This window comes from Taudactylus pleione, unplaced genomic scaffold, assembly GCF_031769625.1.
Source record: "Taudactylus pleione unplaced genomic scaffold, aTauple2 ptg000099l, whole genome shotgun sequence".
NCBI lineage: Eukaryota > Metazoa > Chordata > Amphibia > Anura > Myobatrachidae > Taudactylus > Taudactylus pleione.
The window spans coordinates 2,104,397-2,126,980 of record NW_028284501.1 but is presented as its reverse complement, the minus strand read 5'-3'; the positions used below and the strand labels follow the sequence as shown (position 1 = coordinate 2,126,980).

At 49.1% G+C, this 22,584-nt stretch overlaps 1 protein-coding gene across 4 annotated transcripts in view; it reads right to left on the bottom strand.

Annotated features, from left to right (window-relative positions):
- Positions 1-22,584, bottom strand: part of P4HA2 (prolyl 4-hydroxylase subunit alpha 2) — a 102,495-nt gene that overhangs the window by 59,150 nt on the left and 20,761 nt on the right. For all 4 annotated transcript variants that reach the window (XM_088470385.1, XM_088470384.1, XM_088470382.1 and 1 more), the window contains exons 3-4: positions 11,860-11,956; positions 5,612-5,763 (exon numbers count right to left, since the gene is read on the bottom strand). In XM_088470385.1, the coding sequence (XP_088326511.1) occupies positions 5,612-5,763; positions 11,860-11,956 (249 nt within the window). The remainder of the gene's footprint in view (positions 1-5,611; positions 5,764-11,859; positions 11,957-22,584) is intronic.

Sequence of the window (22,584 nt, the reverse complement as noted above, 5' to 3'; positions counted from 1 at the left end):
CGAGGTGCAGAATCCGCCGAGACGGGATTAGAGTGGACTTCTGCCAGTTGATTAACCAGCCGTGCCGTTGCAGTAGCGCAATGGTCAGGTCCAAGTGGCGTAGAAGGAGCTCTGGAGATCCTGCCACTAATAACAGGTCGTCCAAGTACGGCAACATGCGGACTCCCTGCAGCCGCAGAGAAGCCGCCATGACCGCCATCACCTTGGTGAACACACGCGGTGCTGTCGCCAGGCCAAAAGGTAACGCCCGAAACTGAAAGTGGTCGCTGCGGATTGCAAACCTGAGGAACTGTTGATGGCGCAAAAGAATAGGGACATGCAGGTAAGCGTCCTGTATGTCCAATGACACCCTGTAGTCCCCAGGTTCCAGCGCCAGAATGATGGACCATAGGGTCTCCATCTGAAACTTCGGCACCCGCAAAGACTTGTTGAGAGCTTTGAGGTTGAGAATCGGACGATACGACCCATTGGGTTTCTGCACCAAAAAAAGATTTGAATAGAAACCCTGGCCCCTCTGGGAGAATGGAACAGGCACTATAACTCCAGCCTGGAGCATAGTGTGCAAGACCTTCCGCAGCTCCGTGGCCTTGTTCCGGTCTGATGGAAGACCCGTGGTGAAGAATCGAGCCGGGGGTCTGTGCTGGAAAGAGAGGGTGTACCCGTGGGAGACCACCTCGAGAACCCAAGTGTCTGTCGTGGTGACCGACCAACACCGGGCGAACTGCAGCAGGCGGCCTCCCACTTTGGGATCCCCCAATGGGAGGCCCGGACCGTCAGGCCGCAGGCTTGTCATTAGGCTTAGGGGCCGGACGTCTGGTACTCCATGCCTGCTTCCGGGGCTTGGCCGATTTCTTGGGACCAGCCTGTCGGGGAAAAGACCGTGGTTTGGGCCTGCCCTGAGCCCTATAAGACCGAAAGGACGATGGTCCTGAACCAGAAGGAAACGCGGCCGACGGGAGACATGCCGATTTGGCTGCCGCCAGCGTGGCCACAATCTTGTCCAGATCTGGACCGAAGAGAACTTCTCCGTTAAAGGGCAACGCCTCCAAACCCTTTTTAGAGTCAGCGTCCGCCTTCCAGGATCGCAACCACAAGGTGCGACAAGCAGCCACCGCTGCTGAAGAAATTCGAGACACCAGTGTACTAATGTCTAAGGCCGCCTCGTTGATATAAGTGGCCGAATCACGGAGATTACCAATCAACTCCGTTTGTTCGGCCGGACAGTCGGAATCAAAGGACGCCTCCAATGAATCCGCCCAGCGCTCCATCGCTCTGGCAACCCAGCAAATGGCCATAGCCGGCCGCGCTGCCCCCCCCGCAAGGGAATAAGCGGACTTCAGGCAGATCTCCACCTTGCGGTCCGTAGCATCCTTAAGGGAGGACATGGATGGCATTGGCAATGTGGCACTACGGACAAGACGTGTCACATGAGAATCCACCTGTGGAGGGGATTCCCACTTAGCAAAATAATTATCCGCGAACGGATAAGCCACTGCCAGGCGCCTCTGCGGCTGGTATCGCTTGCCAGGCTGTTTCCACGCCTCCTCTAAATGGTCCATTAACTGACCCGAAAGAGGAAAGACTGTGGCGTCACCCTTCACATCCTTAAAAAAGGCATACTTGGATTTAGCAGCTGGGGGAACTTCGTCCTCAATCACCAAGGCTGTGCGGACTGCCCGAATAAGTCCAGGAATATACACCTTGGACCTAGCGGCAGCGTCCTTAGTATGGAGAGGTTCCTGATCGTAAGGATCCAGAATCTCCCCATCATCAGACGTCCCTTCGTCATCCTCATAAGGAGCCGACAGAGACGCCACCGGCTGTTTATGTGGCCGCATCACAGCCTCCCCCTGCAACACATCCGACAAGTGCTGTACAGAACTCGTCAGGGAGTTAACCCACGCCGGCTCCTGAGAAACCGGGAGAGGGGAAATAGGGAGACTGCGGGGTACCACCAATTGTCTTGGGAAACCCTGCATGGGTGACGACACCACTGACTGCTGGGACAAACCCATCTGCGTAAACGTGGGCTGCGGAGCTAACTGGCCCACTAAGGTTGTAAGCGCCTGAGCGAAACAAGCCCAGGGCGGCTCCTGTACCGGTGCTGTAACCGTAATAGGCCACGCCATTGACAAACACTGCCGGCAGAGGCCCTCCGCGCTACCCTCCCCCTCCGCTAAAGGTACTTTACACGTAGTACACTGTAGCCGGAGAGGAAAATCACTTTCAGACATGATGGTACTAAGTATGTGACCCCTCTCACCAATTGTATTTTAAAGAGGCGAGAGACCACCCTGCAGCACCGCACCGCAAGGGCTTAGCAGAAAGAACAGGGACAGTAATAAAGCTGACAGTCAGAATAGAAGATACAGGCAGCAGCGCTAGCACAGTCACATACAATGCAAAGAAAATCAATTCCTGCACTAACCAGCGCTGATCACTCAACTACGCAGACACAGAGTCTGGTAGGACACAGCGCTGCATACACAGACCTGACCACAGCGGAGGAGAGGTATGCGGGGGGACCCAGACCACGATGCTTCCGTCCAGGCTTCCAGCAGCGTTCACCATGCGTTCAGGAAGATGGCCGCCGAGGAGCAGAGAGGAGGCTGGCCTGGGGGAGGAGCGCTGCCACAGGGCCTGTCGGCAGAGTGCAGAGAGGGCTGTGTGCAGCGGGGGAGGCGCCGGCTGTGAGACAGGGAAGGCGCGCTCCCCTGGCATGCATTTAACCCCCGGGACGCCACAGCGCTACCGCTCTGCTGCGGTCCGCTGTCCCAGGGGGGTAGTGGAAGCGCAGGTTCTTACCTGGCTCCACGCTTCAGCCAGTCCCCAGGGAGCCCCCTGCCTGGGGACTCTGGACCATGTAACAGCGGGGACCCACCGCGGGACCCCGCTGCTTACCTTGCTGTCCCCCTTGATTCCGGCCATGGTCCGGAACATCTGGGGTCACCGCTAGCATCCCCGGATCGGTACCGGCGTTCTGGTACCGGCGGGGGTGTAGGGAAGACAGCATGGACAGCGGCAGCTGTGTGTTTGTTACAGCAGCCAATGAGAGTCACACAGACTCTCATTGGCTGCTGCACGGAGGGAGCCGGCTGGAACTCACTCAGGAACTCCGTCTTCTGGCTCCCTCCTCGTCGCATGGCAGCAGAGTGGACGGCGGCTGGAGCGGGGATACAGGTAAGTTTTTTTTGTTTTGTTTTTTTTGTGTGTATGGGGGCCTACTACTGGGGGGCCTGCTAATGGGGGCATACTACTGGGGGTCTGCTAATGGAGGGCATACTACTGGGGGGACATACTACTGGGGGCCTGCTTATGGGGGCATACTACTGGGGGCCTGCTTATGGGGGGGCCTGCTAATGGGGGCATACTATTGGGGGCCTGCTAATGGGGGCATACTACTGGGGGCCTGCTTATGGGGGCATACTACTGGGGGGGCATACTACTGAGGGCCTGCTTATGGGAGCATACTACTGGGGGGCATACTACTGGGGGCCTGCTAATGGGATACATACTACTGGGGGGCATACTACTGGGGGCCTGCTAATGGGGGGCATACTACTCCTGGGGGCACTGCATAGGGGGCCCTACTACTAAGGGGACTGCATAGGGGGCACCACTACTGGGGGAATTGTGTAAGGGACACCACTGCTGGGGGCATTGTGTAAGGGACATCACTACTGGGGAATTGTGTAAGGGACACTATTGCTGTGGGCATTGTATAAGTGGCACTACTACTGTGGGCATTGTATAAGGGGCATTACTACTGTGGGCATTGTGTAAAAGGGTCACTACTGTGGGCATTGTGTAAAAGGGTCACTACTGTGGGCATTGTGTAAAAGGGTCACTACTGTGGGCATTGTCTAAAAGGGGCACTACTGTGTGTCGTAACATAAATAAGAGACACTACTTTATGGTGTAATGTGAATCAGGGGCACTATGTGCGGTGTAATGTGAATAAGATTGTGCACTGTGACTCCTTGAGCCGTCCACTTTGTAAACAAGTACTGTGATTCTGCTGGCCGTACCCCACTGGGTGGGTGCACTACTTTTCATTTCTGCCACTGCTGTGTGGCAATGTGTCATAGATGTGCTTATTATAAGCTGTGAGGTGTTCTAAATTGACTGGAAATTAATGTTATTGAGGTTAATAATACTCTAGGAAAAAAAAAAAAAGACCAATTTATGTGATTTTAGCTTTTTTTGTAAATTTTTGTAAAAAAATCCAAATCCAAAGCCAGTCACTGCAGTTTGGCAAATCCAAATCCAAAGCCGGACGATGAATTAGAACCAAATCCAAATCCGGCAAAAATGGTCCGGCACACATCCCTAATTTTGAGACGTGTGCATGACAAAAGGACGCCTGTTTGAGACGGATCCCTTGCATCCAACATTGGGCAGGTGTTAGCGCTGATATTATTGCTGATGGTTGCGGCCAGACTAGAATTGGCATATGGTTCCAAATGTGGCTGTGTGTGCCCAATGTATGTTCTCAAACATATGGAATGCAAGCCGCCATGCTGCCTTAGGAACAGCTGAAACTTTCTCACATATAAACAAAATCATTTTATCCTCCCAAATCATGAGAATTATGAAGAAATAAAATTTAATGGGCAAAAGGCTACTGACAAAACACAGCCACCTACTGTACATTAATCGGTAACACTATTCGTGCATTAAGTTACAATATGATGAAAGACAGCATTTTTCAGGAATTTATATTTCTAGGTCGATCTACAACAGGAATTCTAAATATGCAGATTTGGTTTAGATTATATATGATCGCTGGACGCTTTTCCATCCAAAAAGCTGCAATAGATCACTTTCATTATTTTGAGCTGCAGCAGCTGTTGAACGTTTCTTAACCTTCTCTCAATCTCTGAGGCTATTCAAGAGGCAGCAGTGTGAGAAGTCATGTCCAAAGGGAAAGAGGAGATGAACAAAAGTCAGCACACAGACTTCATAAGGTTCTCAATAGGTCCAGGATTAAAATGATTCATGGACAGGGGTGCCGATTCAGCAGAGGACGCAGTCTCACAAAGTAAACCAGATTTCTGATTATCGGGAATCTGCGCATGTACAGGACCCGTTCTGTGCATGTCCTGACTGACAGGCAGAGGCGTTTGCTGGGTGGTGCGGGGGGGCAGGGATGGCCTGTGCTCCCTAACACAGACTTCCTGGCCTCGCAGGCTGCCAGGACCCGGGCAGGCTCCGGTAGGCTTCAGCCGATGGTCGCGATGGTGATCCAAAAAAAAATAAATCACAGAATCATTATGTTTAGCAAAATTTCATCTAAATTTTGACTCATCAATGTAGCCACCGCGTGCAGTTATAACCACTGAGCACAATCCTGCCATTCTTTGTAAACTGGAAATCAAATAATGTTTGGATAGTTTTTCCCAACACCCGCAGTTCCCACAAATGTGCTGCATTTATACCATAGGTTGCTTTCCCTTCACCCTTCTGTCCAGTGCATCCCAACCAAGTTGGGCTTAAGTCCGGAGACTGTGCTGGCCATTCCATGATTTGAAACCTACTGTCTTGTTCTTTTTCTGACATAGCCTGGGGGTTTGTGTTCAGTCATGGGTTTATTTACTAAGCGTCTGCTTACCTTTGGTTGAATCCTGAAGTACTAAGTTCTCCAGTGAGAGCCAATCTGTATTAAGTCTCTTCACCAGCTTGTAAGCATTCACAGGATGAGCAAGGTATCCCTCCGGATCAAGAGTAGACTTACTGGTAAGTTCTTCAACTTGCAGGGCCCAACTGAAAACAGAACGGGATTTATTTTTATTCAGATGAAATGTTGGAGGGAGGCTGCTGTTGGCACTAAGCAGCAGCAGTCTCTGCTCTCTCCCTGCCCGATGTGACGCTGTGCAGCTACATATCAGCTATCGGTAGAGGGCAGGGGAGCAGTGTTATGGGAGGGAGGGGTTTCCCTGATCACCCCCCCCTCTTCAGGAGACACCCATGGTGCAATTAAGACTTTGTAATTACAACATGCTATAAGGCAGTGGTTCTCAACCTCAACCCTCAAGTTTTTCCAACAGGCCATGTTTTGAGGATTTCTTTCTGTGGAAGCAGGTGGGATAATTACTGATCCAGCAAAATACTGTATAATAACTCACCTGTGCATGACTAAAGAAATCCACAAAACATGACCTGTTGGTGGTACTTGGGGACTGGAGTTGAGAACCACTGCTATAAAGTTTTGCCTGTCTCACAACATAGACTGTCACAATGTTCTATGAGAAACTAAATTATCTGTTACTTAATGTACAAATGTACTGATAACACATGATGTTTATTTTATACACTACATATACAGTATTATAGTTGTTATTGCTGTCTATAGTGAAGCATTTGTAACACTTCTGTGTTTGTCTGCTGACATGTTATTACAGATAGGTGCCACTTTCTTTGATCAAATGTGTCGTTTTAATTTTTTTACTGAGAAAAATAAGAGATATGGTAAGAACTTACCCTTGTTATCTCTATTTCTACGAAGTCCATAGGGTTCCACAGGATACCTTGGGGTACAGGCGATGGCGGCAGACATCCAGGCACCACAGAGTTAAGTTTTCAGCCTCCCAGGATGCACTGGGGTCCTTCTCCCATACCCCGCCCCCGAGCCTCAGGCACTCAGTTACGTCACAAGCCATAGGCCGGAGGAGGAGAAGAAAGAGACAGAAGAATGTCTGGAACACACAAGAAATCACATTCTCACCAGGAGGAGACAGAAAAACCGGTGACCAGAGCAAAGCCCATCTGCAGTACAGGTGCGACAGGGCGGGAGTCCTGTGGAACCCTATGGACTTCGTAGAAATAAAGATAACAAGGGTAAGTTCTTACCATCTCTCTTATTTTCTACTGCAGAGTCCATATGGTATCCACAGGATACCTTGGGGATGTCCCAAAGCAGTATCCTTTAAGGGTGGGGACGCTCCTGTGCTGAAAGGAGAATCCGCCGCCCGAAGGAAGCATCCTGAGAGGCGTAGGTATCAAAAGCATAATACCGGATGAAAGTATGAACAGATGACCACGTGGCTGCCTTGCAAAGCTGAACCGCCACGTCGAGCTGCCCACGAAGGACCCACAGACCTAGTGGAATGAGCACTAACAGAAGATGGAACAGGAAGGCCTTCATGAACATAAGCTTCAGAAATAGCCATGCGAATCCATCCTGCCAACGTTTGCTTAGTGGCAGGCCAACCCTTCTTTCGGAAGCCATAAATGACAAACAAAGAGTCGGACTTTCTAAAAGAAGCAGTGCGGTCAACATAAATTTTTTAAGGCCCGCACCACATCCAAGGTGGCCTCACCAACCGAAAGGTCCGAAGAATTAAAGTTCGGCACAATAATTTCCTCGTTGATATGGAATCTAGACACCACTTTCGGAAGAAAATCAGGACTAGTGCAAAGAACCACCCTGTTTCTATGAAAAATGAGAAATGGAGGGCGACATGACAGGGCCCCCAATTCCAAAACCCTCCTGGCCGATGCAATGGCCAGAAGGAAAACTGTCTTAAGCGTAAGCCATTTCAAGTCCACTGAGCCCAGTGGTTCAAATGGCGGTCCTTGAAGAGCTCATAGGACCACAGCCAGATCCTAAGGCGCCACAGGTGGAACAAAGGGAAGCTGATTACGCATTACACCTTGAATAAAGGTGCGGACATCAGGAATCACATACCATACAGACAGTGCTGACACCTGCACCTTCAGATAGGCAAGGTGAAGACCTTGATCTAAACCTGCTTGTAGGAAAGCCAGCACCCTGGATAACCGAAAAACAAGAGGAGCATAACCTCTAGGGCGACAGCACTGAAAGAAAGCATGCCATACTCGATGGTAGATGCTGGCAGATGAAGGTTTCCTAGCTCGTAGCATGGTGTTGACCACCGAGCTGGAAAAACCCCTGGACCTCAAGAGGGCAGTCTCAATAGCCACGCCGTCAAAGACAGCCGACCCAGGTCCGGATGATGACAAGGACCCTGACATAACAGGTCCAGACGTTGAGGCAACAGCATCGGAGTGTCTAGTGAGAGATTCCGAAGATCTGAGTACCAGTGCCGTCTGGGCCACGCTGGAGCTATCAGTAGAAGCGTGCCGCCTTCTTGCTTGAATTTGCGTATCACTCGAGGAAGAAGGGAGAACGGAGGGGAGAGGTACGCATACTGGAAGGACCAACTGACCGACAGAGCGTCCACCAGATGCTGACCTCGTAGACTGGCATCCATCGTCAGAAGGACCCAGTCCCCAATCCAAAAGAGGCGCCCCCTGTTCAGGTGAGTAGTCTGCAGCCACCAGGCCAAAGACAGACGTACCTCCGGGTACGTCTGTGTCTTTATCCGCTGGGGCAATCCATTCCATCTGGAGAGGATCAACTTCTGCAGAGGTGTGGAGTGGAACTGGGCAAACTCCACCATGTCGAACATCGACACCATGGAAACCAGTAACCTCATCACCCAGTGAATGGACACCCGGCGACTCCGCAGGCAAAGGCGAACTTTCACCTGTAACGCAGAGATCTTTTCCTCCGTCACAAAGATCCTCTGATGTTGGGAGTCCAACAGAGGTGCTAGATGGAGCATCCTCTGTTATGGTACCAGGGAAGACTTCTTCCAATTTATCAGCCAGCCGTGAGTCTGTAATACAGAGACTGTCAGTTGCAGATGGCGCTGAAGTGTCTCCGGAGACTCCTCCAACAACAGGAGGTCGTCCAGATAGGGTAACAAGCGAACTCCCTGCATCCCGCAGGTGAGCTGCCATAACTTTGGTAAACACTCAAGGCGCTGTGGCCAGACCAAAGGGCAATGTCTGAAATTGGAAGTGGTCTTGGACCACTGCAAACCAGAGGAAACTGCCGAGACAATAGGATATGCAGGTAAGCATCCTGAATATCCAGCGACACCATGAAATCTCCAGGCTCCATCGCTAAAATGATGGTATGCAGGGTCTCCATCCTGAACGGAGGAAACCTCAAAAATTTGTTGAGGGGTTTGAGGTTGAGTATTGGCCGGTAGGACCCATTGGGTTTCTCTACCAGAAAAAGATTGGAGTAATACCCCTATCTCCTCTGGGACAAAGGAAACGTCACTATGACCCCATCCTGGAGCATAGAGCGCAATACCCTCTTGAATTCCAGGGCCTTGTCCTGATTGGACTGAAGACCCGCAGTGAAAAACCTGCTGGGAGGCATCCTGCGGAAGGAGAGGGCGTACCCCTGAGAAACCACTTCTCTTACCCACGTGTCTGAGGTGGTCAGACACCAGCTCTGGGCGCATTGCAGAAGTCGGCCTCCCACTTTGGGGTCCCCCAAAGAGAAGCCCGTCCCATCAGGCCGAAGGCTTGTAGTCGGACTTGGGAGCAGGACGTCTGGTACTCCAAGCCTGCTTCTTTGGCTTTGTAGGTTTCTTGGCGTCAAGCCGCCTCGAAAAGGACTGCACGCTGGGCTTACTCTGGGTTCTATAGGGCCGAAAGGAAGAAGAACCCGACCCTGATGGGACAGTAGCCGATGGCAGGCACGCAGACTTAGCTGCCGCCAGCGTAGCCACAATTTTGTCCAGATCAGGGCCAAAAAGGACTTCATCATCCTGATCACAGTGATCAGTCTGAGATTGCAGCTGTCGCTTATGCGGCCGCAATGATGGCTCTCCCTGTAAAACATCCGACAGGAGTTGCACCGAAGTGGACAATGAACAAACCCACGTAGGCTCTTGTGTGACCTGAGGGACAAGAGCGGGAGACTCTGGGGTACCACTAACTGTCTGGGGAACCCCTGTATGGGAGACGACACCATAGACTGTTGTGAGAACCCCATTTGGGGAAACGCAGGGGGCGTCGATAGCTGGCCCACTAGGGTTGTAAGTGCCTTAGCAAAACAAGCCCAGGGCGGCTCCTGCACAGGTGCAGTGACAGAAATCGGGCGTGCTTGTGGAAAACACGCCTTACATAACCCCTCAGAGTTGCCATCACCCTCCACCAGTGGTACAAGACATATAGTACACTTTGGCTGAAGAGGAAAATCGCGTTCACTGTCAGACATGATGAGTGAACAGAGCTGTATGTAACACACCACACTGACAAAACTTGTATAGTGAGGCAATAACACCCTGCAACACCGCACCACAAGGGCTTTAGCAGAGAAGATAGGGATAGGTAAAATGGCTGACAGAGAAGTGAAAGTACAGATAGCAGCACTAGCATTAAGTCACATACAATGAAGAATAAACCCTGCACTATCAGCGCTGTGATCAACTACACAGACATCAGCCTGGTAGGAAACAGCGCTGCATACTCTAACCTTGCACCAGAGGAGAGGTATGCACCGTTATCAGCGTCCAGCAGCGCTTGCCAAGTCCTTTGAGGATGGCCGCCGAGGAGCAGAAAGGAGGCTGGCCCGGGGGATGAGAGCTTGCAGATGCCAGACCGCCGTGGAAAGGCTGTGTGCAGCGGGGGAGGCGCCGGCTGCTGAGCAGGGAAGGCGCGCTCCCCTGGCATGCATTTAACGCCCAGGACACCGGACGTGATCCGATATCGTCGCGGCCCGCTGTCCCAAGGGGTAGTGGTACAGGTTTATGGGGCCTGGCTCCACATTGCAGCCAGTCCCCAGGAAGCCCCCTGCTTGAGGACTTAGGACTGTGTTGTTCAGCGGGAACCCGCCGTGGGACCCCACCGCTTACCTTGACCCCCGTAAATCCGCCCACAGTCCGGATAACCGGGATCACCGCTAACTGTGACCCCAGTTACCCACCAGGATCCCCGGATCAGTACCGGTGTTCTGGTACCAGCGGGGTGTAGGAGTGATGGCATGGACGTCAGTACTGACTGTCAATGCTGTGCACTCATTTGTGTGCAGCCACAGCTGCTAGAAGAAACTTCAGGGGCCTTGACAGACCCCCCTCTGTACAGGTGCATCTGACTCCGAGCCGGGCACCGATGAAAACTGAGTGCCTGAGGCTCGGGGGCGGGGTATAGGAGAGGGACCCCAGTGCATCCTGGGAGGCTGAAAACTTAACTCCGCCTATACCCCAAGGTATCCTGTGGATACTCTATGCTATGGACCCTGCAGTAGAAAAGTGACGTGCAGCCCTCTTAAAGCTTAGAGGCATTCCAATTGCAGCCCCCATTATATATCAACTTGCCCATCACTTATATATATGCTGTTACCCTTCACTGGTATATATGGTGTTGTCTTTCACTGGTATATATAGTGTTGCCCATCACTGGTATATATGGTGTTGCCCATCACTGGCTGGTATATATGGTGTTGCCCCTCACTGGCATATATGGTGTTGCCCATCACTGGCACATATGGTGTTGCCCATCACTGGTATATATGGTGTTGCCCATCACTGGTATATATGATGTTGCCCATCACTGGCATATATGGTGTTGCCCATCACTGGCATATATGGTGTTGCCCATCACTGGTATATATGGTGTTAAAGCATTTTTTTTGTTTAGTAGTCAACAGGCTGCAGCAAGAGATACTACTGATTCTGTGTCGATTAATCAATTGATAGATAAATCATCTAGACCAGTGTTGGCTAACCTTGACACTCCCGCTGTTATGGAACTACATAACCCAGCATGCACTGCTACAGTTTTGCTATTAGGGCATGCTAAAACTGTGGCAGGGCATGCTGGCATATATAGTTCCACAACAGCTGGAGTGTCAAGGTTAGCCAACACTGATCTAGACAATGCACTGATCAGGACAGACAGACTCACATTCATTGTAGGTGTGCAGGGCCCTTATACAGAACCAACGGCTGGCATTTTAGCTTCATGCTAATTTTTTTGCTTTAATAACACAATGTGTCACATAGTATAGGCATCAGAATATACGTTTTTCCATACCTTCGGATTTTAGAAAGACGTTCTTCTTCTTCTCTAATGTACTCTTTCAAAGACTGCACAAGATCTCTCTCCTTATATATTAGGTCCGTCATCTGACCTGGAACAGAACAGAGTATGCTGGTGATTTCACTGGAAATATATCAAAGTTGCTAACTCTATTGCTCTAACTACAGATAAGAAGTCATGTAATATGTACAGTATATTGCACTTCTGTATTCATCATACAACAGCTGTGACACAAATGGGTTTGCACAGATGGATGCAGTATATCTGAGTCATGGTTGAAAAGTATATTGATCAATGTGCCTCTGTTTTCATCCTGAAAGCTGGACACTTTGATGGTCTGGTAACATGATGGGGCACCTGAGAGGTTAGGAGAGTCTTGTAATGTGTTTCACTACTTATTTGAAAATGACCTAACGCAGCTCAGACTGCCCATATGTGCTCTGTGGTAAAGAAAATAAAAGCAAACGTCTAAATCTTCCACACTAATAGAGCTGCACTTATGGGGCTAAATGTAATAGCGTGCGATCTTCAGCCACTGCAGGGATTTATGCGAATCTCTCCGTATTTTTAAAGTAACAATCATTTTAAAGGCTAAACCAGCTTTGTTTAGCCTTTAATATGATTGCCACTTTAAAAATGCGGGGAGACTCGCATAAATCCCTGCAGTGGCTGAAGATCGCACGCTATTACATTTAGCCTAAAGTCTATTGATCATTGTAATATAGCAAATTTTATTTTCCATATGGAGTCTGGATTAATGCTTCAGTTTTTGAAAAGAAGGGTATAGTGTTCCCAGTAGCTTGGTTACACTGATTCTTTGTCTATTACTCTCCGTGGACTAAATTGACTAAGCGGCACTTTTAAAAGCTGGAATTAAAGGGGGAATAACGCGTCTCTTGCATTTAATATTATTGCCCTTAAAGTTAAGCTGCTGAATCACAGCAGCTTTGAAAACCACCGAATATCTTGCGTATATGCTGTAAATTCAGTTCTAAATTGCGCTGTTACTATGTTGGTTCTCCTGCATCGTGGCTATGGAGAGTTCTGCATTTCTCTATCCACAGTTCCTGAGGTGTGAAATAAATTTATAGAACATAGTTCTGTGGTCAGGGGCGTCTTAAGAGAGGAACGGGCCCGTGTGCATTCCACAAACCGGGGCCCCCTCCACTGTACCCGGCGGGCGGCAGCCAACTGACACGTCTGGCCAGCCATGCGCAGATCGCCGTGTTCTGGCGTTTTGCGAGACACCCAACTCGGGACCTCGGATAGGTACGTTTTAGATAATATGGGTGCAGGGTGTGCTGGCCCCCCCTGGACCCGAGGGCCCATGTGCACCACACACCCTGCATCCATTATAAATGCGCCCCTGTCTGTGGTGTAATACTGCCGTCATTAAAAATGTGAAACAGCTTTAGAAAACAACAGTTACTGAAATTTAGATAGGCCACTTACACTGGCAACACACATACTGATAGTTAAAGTGTGGATCGGGTAAAGTCGTTTTTTTATTTTCACAATGCCATGGATTACTGCGGAGACCAACGCTAGATGTAGGGGAGTATGAAATCTTTCTTGCAGGGCCACTCATCACAGATTTCTACTTGACAAGGGGACCGAGCATCTGATATAGGCATGTGTGAATGAGTAGGTGTGTTTAATAAAGTTATACTGGACACGGTGTGTGTGTGTTGTCTTTTTTTTAACTATTTATTTTACAGTGAAGTTACAGGTGCCACATGTCTGATGGCACTTGTAGTTCTACTGTAAAGTATGATAGTTTTACATTATTTGGCCCCCCTATTACCCCCATACCCACCGCTCCAGGGGTATGGGGATGAGCCCCAGGCTTCAGTGTAAGCCTGTGGTGCTCGGGAGAGGGGGGACCCTTCTTAGGGGGGTCCCCAACTTCCCCGAGATCACCGGCTTGCGCTGACCAACTTGGGGTGTAATGCTTTGGACCTGGAGCCCTGGTGATTGGGTCTCCGGGCTGTGGCACTACACCCCGGTCGGTTGGGTCTGGTGTTGGTTTTAAAATATAGGGGGTACCCCACGTATTTTTTGCCCCGTATATTTAAAACCAGCACTAGTCCCTGCAGCCTGGTGTTGGTTTCTAAAATACGGTGGAACCCTACACATTTTGTTCCCCGTATTTTCAGAAACCTGTACTGGCTGCTAGGCCTGGGGCTGGTTTGGCTTTTGGGGGGGGACCCTATGTCAATTTTTTTTTGTACTTTTATTCCGTTTTTTTACAGGTACAAACAGAAGGGGAATTTTCAGAAAATATCCCAGGGATCCCCCTAAAGATGTGTAGACATGGGGGATCACTATGGGTACCCCCATTTTTATCTCCTGAAGGAACTCTGGGTTTCGAATAGCCGCGGCAGGGAAAAAGACCTGGCAAAGCTATTTAAAAACCCGACTTTCTTTTACAGGCAAAAACAGGGGTACCCATAGTGATCCCCCATGTCTGGACATCTTTAGGGGGGTCCCAGGCATATTTCCCGAAAATTCCCGTTTTTTTCGTAAATGGGTTCAAGGGTCATTTTTAAAAAACAGGGATCATTTTTTAATTAACTATAGCAAGTGAAATAAAGTTTAGATTTGGGGTTAGGGGTGCAGGCTTATAAAAAATAGCCTGTACTTTTTTGAATGCCCCCTTACAACAAAATGTAAAAAAAAAAATGTAAAAAAAAAAATCGGGACACCACAAAAAATAAAAAATAAATTTTTGGGGTGACAAAAAAAAATCGTCAAACAAAAAGCCAAACTGACGAAATTAATACTGGTGGGGTCCCAAAGTATGTGGCAGGTGTTTTTTTTTATTGCGCAGAGTAGTGACAGGTGTATTTTTGCAGAATTTATAAAATTACCTTTAGGGACTTAAAAATATGCAAGTACCCATTTTCATGTACCCCAAATTTGATGGGACCACTTTTAAAAACGAAAAAAAAAAAGCTAAATGCTCTTCTGCATCACTTCTTCAATGTCGGGAAAAAAAACACCAGCCGCGGCTATTTAAAAACCCTGACTTTCTTCTGCAGGCAAAAACGGGGGTACCCATAGTGATCCCCGAGGTCTAGATATCTTTATGGGGATCCTACAATTATTTCCCAAAAATTCCCGTTTGTTTTCGCCGATCCAAGTATCGCCGGGTCCCGTTTTCGCCTATTTCCATATTGAATACAGAAAGTACCGGGCACGCGCGCGATACTTTTCCACAGGTCAAACAGGCGAAGTCGGTGTTAAGTCCGTACCGCGTTAACTTAATGTGGCTCGGCTGATATTGAATACGGCTCTAAGTGTTTTGTAGTTATCCACCGAATACTGCCGTTTCCTCCACTGTCAACATCTAATTTCAAATAACTTTAGCTATAAGCTCCTGAAATAGTTACATATATATATATATATATATATATATATATATATTCTCAAAGTCATCATTTGTTCTTTTGTATAAAGTAATCAGAATTTTAGGTCTAAAGGTACTCTATTCCTGTTTTCCTGCAATGTAGAATTAATTTGTTTGTTTTAAGACTGGAATGTGGTAGGGTAATTCTTTCAGTGTGAAATAGTTTGCCGAATTGTGCCACCTAAGAAGAACAGGCTTCCTCAGAACTTTTTCAGGGGATGTCTACGGTCTGAATAGCGGCGCCGAAATCCCGATAGGTCGGGATCCCGGCACCAGCATCCCAACCGTCGGCATCTCAAAGGTTAAGTATCGGGTTGTTAGGGTTAGGTAGCGGGGTTAGGGTTAGGCATTAGGGGAGGGTTATGGTAAGGCACTTGGGAGGGTGTGTTAGGATTAGGTTGCGGGGAGGGGGAGGTTAGGGCTAGGCACTGGGGGGGGAGGTTAGGTTTAGGTACCCGGGACGGAGTCGTAGGTTTAGGGTACGGGGCGGGGGAGGTTAGGCTTAGACACTAGGGGAGGGAGGGTTAGGGGTTAGGGTAGAGATTAGGTAAGTACTAACGTGTGTTCCTATGGGTGTCGGTATTCTGATCGGCGTCATCCCGACAGCCGGGATTTCATACCCAACCCATTTTCAGAGTAAGGGGGCTGCCGAAAATAGTCAAAAGAAAAGAAAATGTATGCAAACACTAAGTTATTTAACATCTTTTCTGTTTTAATGTGCAATCTGGCTAAATTTACAAGGAAAATAATATGAATAACGAAAAAAGGCTTTCAACAGATTAAAGGTTTAACTGATAATAGCCTAAAGCTGGGTACACACTGAGACAAGGGCACTCTTTCCGACATCAGAACGGATGCCCTTGAATGGGGATTGCCCGTACACACTTGAACAAGTTAATGAACGACAGAACTACCACTGTTGCATCCTTCATTAACTTACCATAGGTCGCTAGCGATGTCGTCAAGTATGATGTGTAGCACATCAAACCTGATAACATCGCATGTGACCGCGGGAGTACGCATATTGAGCATACACTGAGAGATGTAGGCGATTTGTCGTTACGAAAAGGCAAAGCGGCCCAACATTGCTCGAGTGTGTTCCCAGCTTAAGAAACCGATCATGTACTCACACGGGAAAGTATCCCCAGGGTATTGAGCAAAGAAAAGTCCGGCTGCTGTCTACCAGTCTGATAATGTCGTCTTGCACACATATTATAAGCTTTATAAAGAAGCACAAGGCCTGAATCAGAGTCACAGACAAAGTGGTTGCATCTGTGCTTGGGAATAAATGTGCATCTACGCCTGTATTCAGTGTTGTGGCCGCACCACTCCTATATATCTACTTGCAGTAAAGTGGGGTCTCGCGACGATGGGCTGCAAGCTTAAATGCATTTATCAATTCATGAACTAGAACCCCACTGTTTATTATATTTTTTATTATTATTATTAGTTATTATGGCGAGTGCAGAGCCCCTGTGATTTCTACTTGTGAAAGTAGCCGTCATCATTATCAGCATGCATTTACACCATCCCTGGCGCAAAAGTCTGAAATCAGCTGGATCTCTATGGACGTACACATCTAAAAATAGTATTCAGGTTGTCTGCAGGCTATGTCCTCTATAATGGTTGGTCAGGCCTCAGTGGTGACTGGCCACATCCTTTAAGCATGGGCCCTTACCACTGCCCATCCCCGGTAGCCCATCATGCCCTAGCTCTAGGGGATATCCAATTAGCCCCGATATATTTTCAGGGGCGAAAAAGAGGATTTTTGGTACTTACCGTTGAATCCTTTTCTGAGTCAGGCTGAAATCTATAACTCCCCCCCCCTTTGCAACCCCTGACTTCAGTGCAACTTCAAAAGTGCCTGGTAAGTAGAAGCAATATTCAGTGACACTGTCATACCCAAAAAATAATGAAACTGACTGTCAATTAGGACCGAAATCATAACTCATACTCAAAACGACTGAGCATGAGGGAGGGAACGCAGTGTCCCCCAGCCTGACTCAGAGAAAAGGATTCAACGGTAAGTACCAAAAATCCTCTCGCGAGTGGGTCTGAATCAGACCCATAGTCTGCTGCCGCACAAATCTGTTCCGCCAGTTCCAGCAACTCCTCTCTGGATGAGTCACCGGAAAGGCCTGCCACTAATTTGTCAGCCCACTTCTCCATGGCTCTAGAGACCCATGCAGATGCCAACAATCGGCGAATAACAATCCGGCGCCCATAATGATACTCCTAAGGCATCCCTCTAATTTTTTATCCAGAGGATCCTTAAAGGAGCCTGCCCCTTGGACCAGCAGCGCGGTGTGCTTGGCTAAACGAGCCACAGCCGCATTCCACTCTCGGAGGCAGCTCCCACTTAGTGACCTGCTCCTGTGGAAAAGGATAAAGGGCTGCAAACTTACGAGGAGTAGCATACCTTTTGTACCTTTTGCTCGTGGTCTTCCAACCTTCTTCAACAAGATCCAAGAGATCCTGAGAAGCGGAATATAAACGACCCTCTTACGCCTCCGCTTGAACGGCCCCTCCGCCTCTGCTGAGGCGTCAAGGTCCAGGCAGTCAAAAGACTGTTGTACTGCCATAATCAGGTCCTCCACGCCCTGACTTGACGTGGACTCTGAACCTTCCTCTTTGAGCAGAACCTCCTCTATCGGGAGTTCCCCCTCCTCCTCCTCGGGTTCTTCCTCTAACAGGCCCCTGGATGGAAGAGGATGCTTATGCGCAGTGCGCAATCTAGGATCCTCAAAGAAGCGTTCCATAAAGGAGGAAACCTTCTCGTACCCAGCCGCTGAGTGCTCCATGGTACGGACCCATGGAGGATCAGGACCCTGGTGACCGACCCCCGCTACTGCGGGCGGTGATGGCAAAGTAGGTGCTGGCGCTACTTGAGCCAGTTCCTCTTTCTGGCTAAGCAACATTACCAAGTCAGAGAGTGAACGGTTCATAACCTGAGCACACGCGGGTTCCTCCGTAACCGGAGTTGCTCCCCCTCCTGGCTGTGCACAAGTGGGCTCCTGACAGTCCACACACAATGCCCCTGTATCCAGCTATCCACATGGTAATTTAACCTGACACTGGGCACATGTAAAATATAAAGCCATAGTGGGGGTATGGCCCTTTGTAGACTTTTTGTCCGTTATTTGAGCTCCCCCCCTTCCTGCATTACCCTGCCGCCGCAGGCAGCTCAGGGAAAACAATATATATATATATATATATATATATATATATAAAACATGCGGCAATGAATATACAAACACTCCCCCAACAGGCACAAAAAAGATTCAGAAAATACTGAAAAACTACTTAGCTGCACCCCGCAGAGGGAAAGGAGTCTGAGATCTCTCTGTCCTTCCTCCATGCTGGCCAGGCTTGTCCCACTATAAAGGCTGTGAGCATCCCACGCAGCGTCCTGCAAGTCTGTATACAGCCTCTGGAGAGCGGGGGGGAACCAGCAGCCCTGGCTCCTCCCCCTGCTATACCGAAGCAAGCCCCATGGCTTCTTCCCTCAAGTGCTACTCCCCTCTATGGGGAAAGCACTTGGACTAACCCGCGCTCACCGCGGGTGTTCTGTAGTCGGCACTCTCCCCACAGGAGCCGCCAACAGGAAGCCCGGCTAGATGGCTCCCGCCACCCAGGACCACGCTGACTGCCTGCACCTCTACCAGGTACAGCAGTGCGCTATCCCCGGGCCCAGACGGTCTCACAGAGACCGGAGTGCTGAGAACGGGGGGAGAGTTCAGCGCTATCCCCCCTTTAACTGCAGCTCTCACCGCCGCTTTGCACTCCCGCTGTGCGCTGCTATAAGCACCTATAGTAAAAATAAACAAAAAGATTTACAAATAAAGAAAAAAATCCTATGCTAAGAAAGGCTGCAGCGCAGTCTTAGAAAAAACGTGCCTTCCTTCCACAGTCACTAAAACTACACTGAAGTCAGGGGTTGCAGAGGGAGGGGGGAGAGTTATAGATTTCAGTCATTAGTGCCAACTCCACACCTTCCCACCATGGTCCAGTGTCCCCCAGCCCAGACGAAAGAGAAAAAAGGGATGTTTTTGCCGTTTTCCGTTCGTTTTTGTTATCCCGGTATTTTATTTGTTCGGCCGAACAAATAGAATTCTTTGGGCGAAAACACATAGGATCCATGATAAGTTCACAGACCTATGTGTTTTCGACATCGCAGCGGCGAAAACACGGCACTTTTCAGGGATACTTTTTAGGGACACATCAGGACCCGATAAAAAAAGCCCAGATAAGTGCCGGGGCTAACTCTATATCCCTGGAGGATCCATTAGAGCCTGAACAATGTTCGGGGCTAATTGGATACCACCCTCTGAATCAGGCCTACAGGGTCAAGCTTTAGTTTTTGTCTAGAGCAGTTATGGGCAGGTTGTGGCTCTGTGGGCCTGATTCAGAGCTGAACGCTCTGACCAGAGCGCTCGCTCTGAATCAGGGCCGTCCTATTTAAATGTGGAGCGGCCTTTTGGACGCTCGCATAGCTGTGGGTTACCACCCACAGCTTATGCGAGCGTCCATGATGATGGTCGTGATGGTCAAAGACCATCGCGACCATCGGGCTTGTGACGAGACCCTGCGGTAGGGTCTCGCTGCCGCAAGCCCAGGAGTGATTTTGCTCTATCATTACTGATGTCAGTGGGGCCAGACTCAGACGGTAGGCGTTCCCATGGGAACGCCTCCGTCTGGCAGCCACGCCCCCGGCACGCCCACCAAAGGTGGCGTGCTGTCAGTCACCATCGACAGCACACCCCCTTTGGTGCGAGACCCCGAGCGACGTATTTCTCGTCGCTCGCCGGGTCTCACGCATGCGCACGACGGAGCTCCCTCCGTCGTGCACATGCGCACAACATCGACCCGCTTGCGAGCGACCTTTGCTCGCGAGCGGGTCTGAATGACCCTCTCAGTCTTTACAGCCCCCAACTCCTTCCTGCTTTATTTGTTTGTTAATGCTCGTATCATCTAAAATACCTGCTATGTTATGTTATTACAGATAGCTGTCCCTTTTGGAGGTTAGAGGTCCTCACATGCCAGAATCTCAAGTGAATCATTTTGGCCCTCATTAGCCTAGAGTGACACAGGGGCCTATTCATCATCAGGGGCTATCTGGCCTCGATAACTAAATATCCTACACACCACGAGATGCGTTGGGGGGTACATAATTACCAGAGCAATTCAGTACTGCTCTAGTGGGGGGACAGCTGCTCTGAAAAGCAATGGCCACGCTGCATGGAGGAGGGATCCCTCTTTGCAACACCAGAACTCCTTCTCATAAGTTGAAGCGTAACAATGGCATTGAATCTTGGAAACTAACTCCAAAAACAGTTTTCAGAGTTTGCTGAATACTAGGTGGCCCTATCAGGTCCCTAATAATCAATATGCCCATTGCATAAACTAGCATTTCTGCATTTGTAATGGGCCCATTAGTGATGATGATTAGGCCCCATAATGAGCAGGAGATACTATTATTACTATGAATATTCTCTGTTCCACGCCTTATCACCGTCTACTCTGTGTTCCTGTTGTGAGAATATTATCTGTTTGGTAATTCTAAGCTGTTGTCAATTAAACATTTGGTCTGTGGAAAATCTCTTTAGCTCCCTTGCTCCTTCCTAAATTGTTGTTGCAAGTTTGAAAAACCACATGAATGGAAGAACTGGGAGGAGGCGACCTTATGTGGTAGCATTGCAGCTTCTGCTAATTGCAGCTTTAGACTTTCCTAAACGTTTAGTTCCATTATACTTCTCATATACGTCATTTTGTTACTAGTACTGTATTATGTGCCTATATCACACCTAAGGGCTACTGTATCCACTGAACTGTGTTAGTATTGTATTTGGTTTTTAAATTTTGGTGCTTCTAACATTAGCAACTATTTTCCATAGTTTTTGTCTTTTGCATGCATATCGGTTGAGCCCTCACACCACATAATTATATTTTATACATAAATACTCACACATGGCCATTTGCTCAGCATTTAACTGACAATTTTTTTCCAAAAAACGCTCAGAAATTGTATTTTTTATGTACCATCGATTGGCCGATGGTTTCAACCATCAATAAAAACCATTGATTGAAGCCGCAGCCACCGATGTTTCCTTAACATCAGTTTGCAAACCATCAATGGTCAGTGGCTATCCCTAGTATATTGTATAGTATACCATCCCTAATCGGAGGCCCCGTATCGAGTCTTGATCGTACAGGACCGCCATAATAAAAATAAAATGGCCTATAACATCAATTTTAAAAATAAATGAAACTGGAATATTTTGGATGTGCCGTGACATCATGACGTGACGTGGTGTCATGAGGTCACTGTCCAATGACTGCCAGCATGGGAGTGGCTTTGCAGCCATTCATTCACCAACTACTTCTCTTCCACAGCGTCGGAGCCCCCTGCAGATGTGACTGGAACCTCCCACACTCATGCCGGAACCGCCCGCACCCTGCCGCTGGACCCCTTTGCACCCCGCTGTGAATTCCGCTGGACTCCTGCACCCTGCCATGGATGCAGATGAACCCCCGTAACGCAAGCCGGACCTCCATGCACCCCCGCCAGACCACCACATATGCCGCCGGACCCCCAGGTATTCTAAATACTGAAAATAATCCCATATTCGAAATGCTCCTGGTCCCGAGCATTTCGGATATGGGAAACTCTCTACCTGTACATATGTACATATGTGGCCAGCAGTGGTCGGGACACATGGGGAGACGGAGCTGAGGCCGGAAGGCGTGGGCTGATGGCGCCACTAGGCTGTCCGGGTATATAGCAGTAGCCATGGCTACCAGAGCTGCAGCCCCCGCTTCTTCTAGCCAATGATCACTAGTGTGAACACTATTGCTCAGGAGCCGCAGTGGGAGGGCCGTGTACATAGCAGCAGCCACGGCTACGAGGACCGCGGTTACTGCATCCTACTGAAGGGGCTGCTGCTACTATGGATGTCATGGCTGCCATTGCAGCCACACTTAGAGGGTTGCGCCGCTAGGTGCCCGATCACTGTGGCCAGCAGTGATCGGGACATACAGGAGGGGTAGCCGCGGGTGTAGAGGGACCAGTAGGTCCCTCTGACATAGTCAGGGAAAGCCCAGCCTGGTGTGTTCGCATCTGATCATGCCAGGCAAGTGGTTAATGACAAGTTTATGAACTTCTGCAGTGTTTATCCTTCACATATATAGCACTGAAGGAGGCAGTGACAACATGTTAGAATAGAAATGAATAAAACTTCCAACCATTGTTATGTGTAAACCATTACAAATGGACCCGTCACCCCGACACAGTGAAGGCATAACCTACTGTA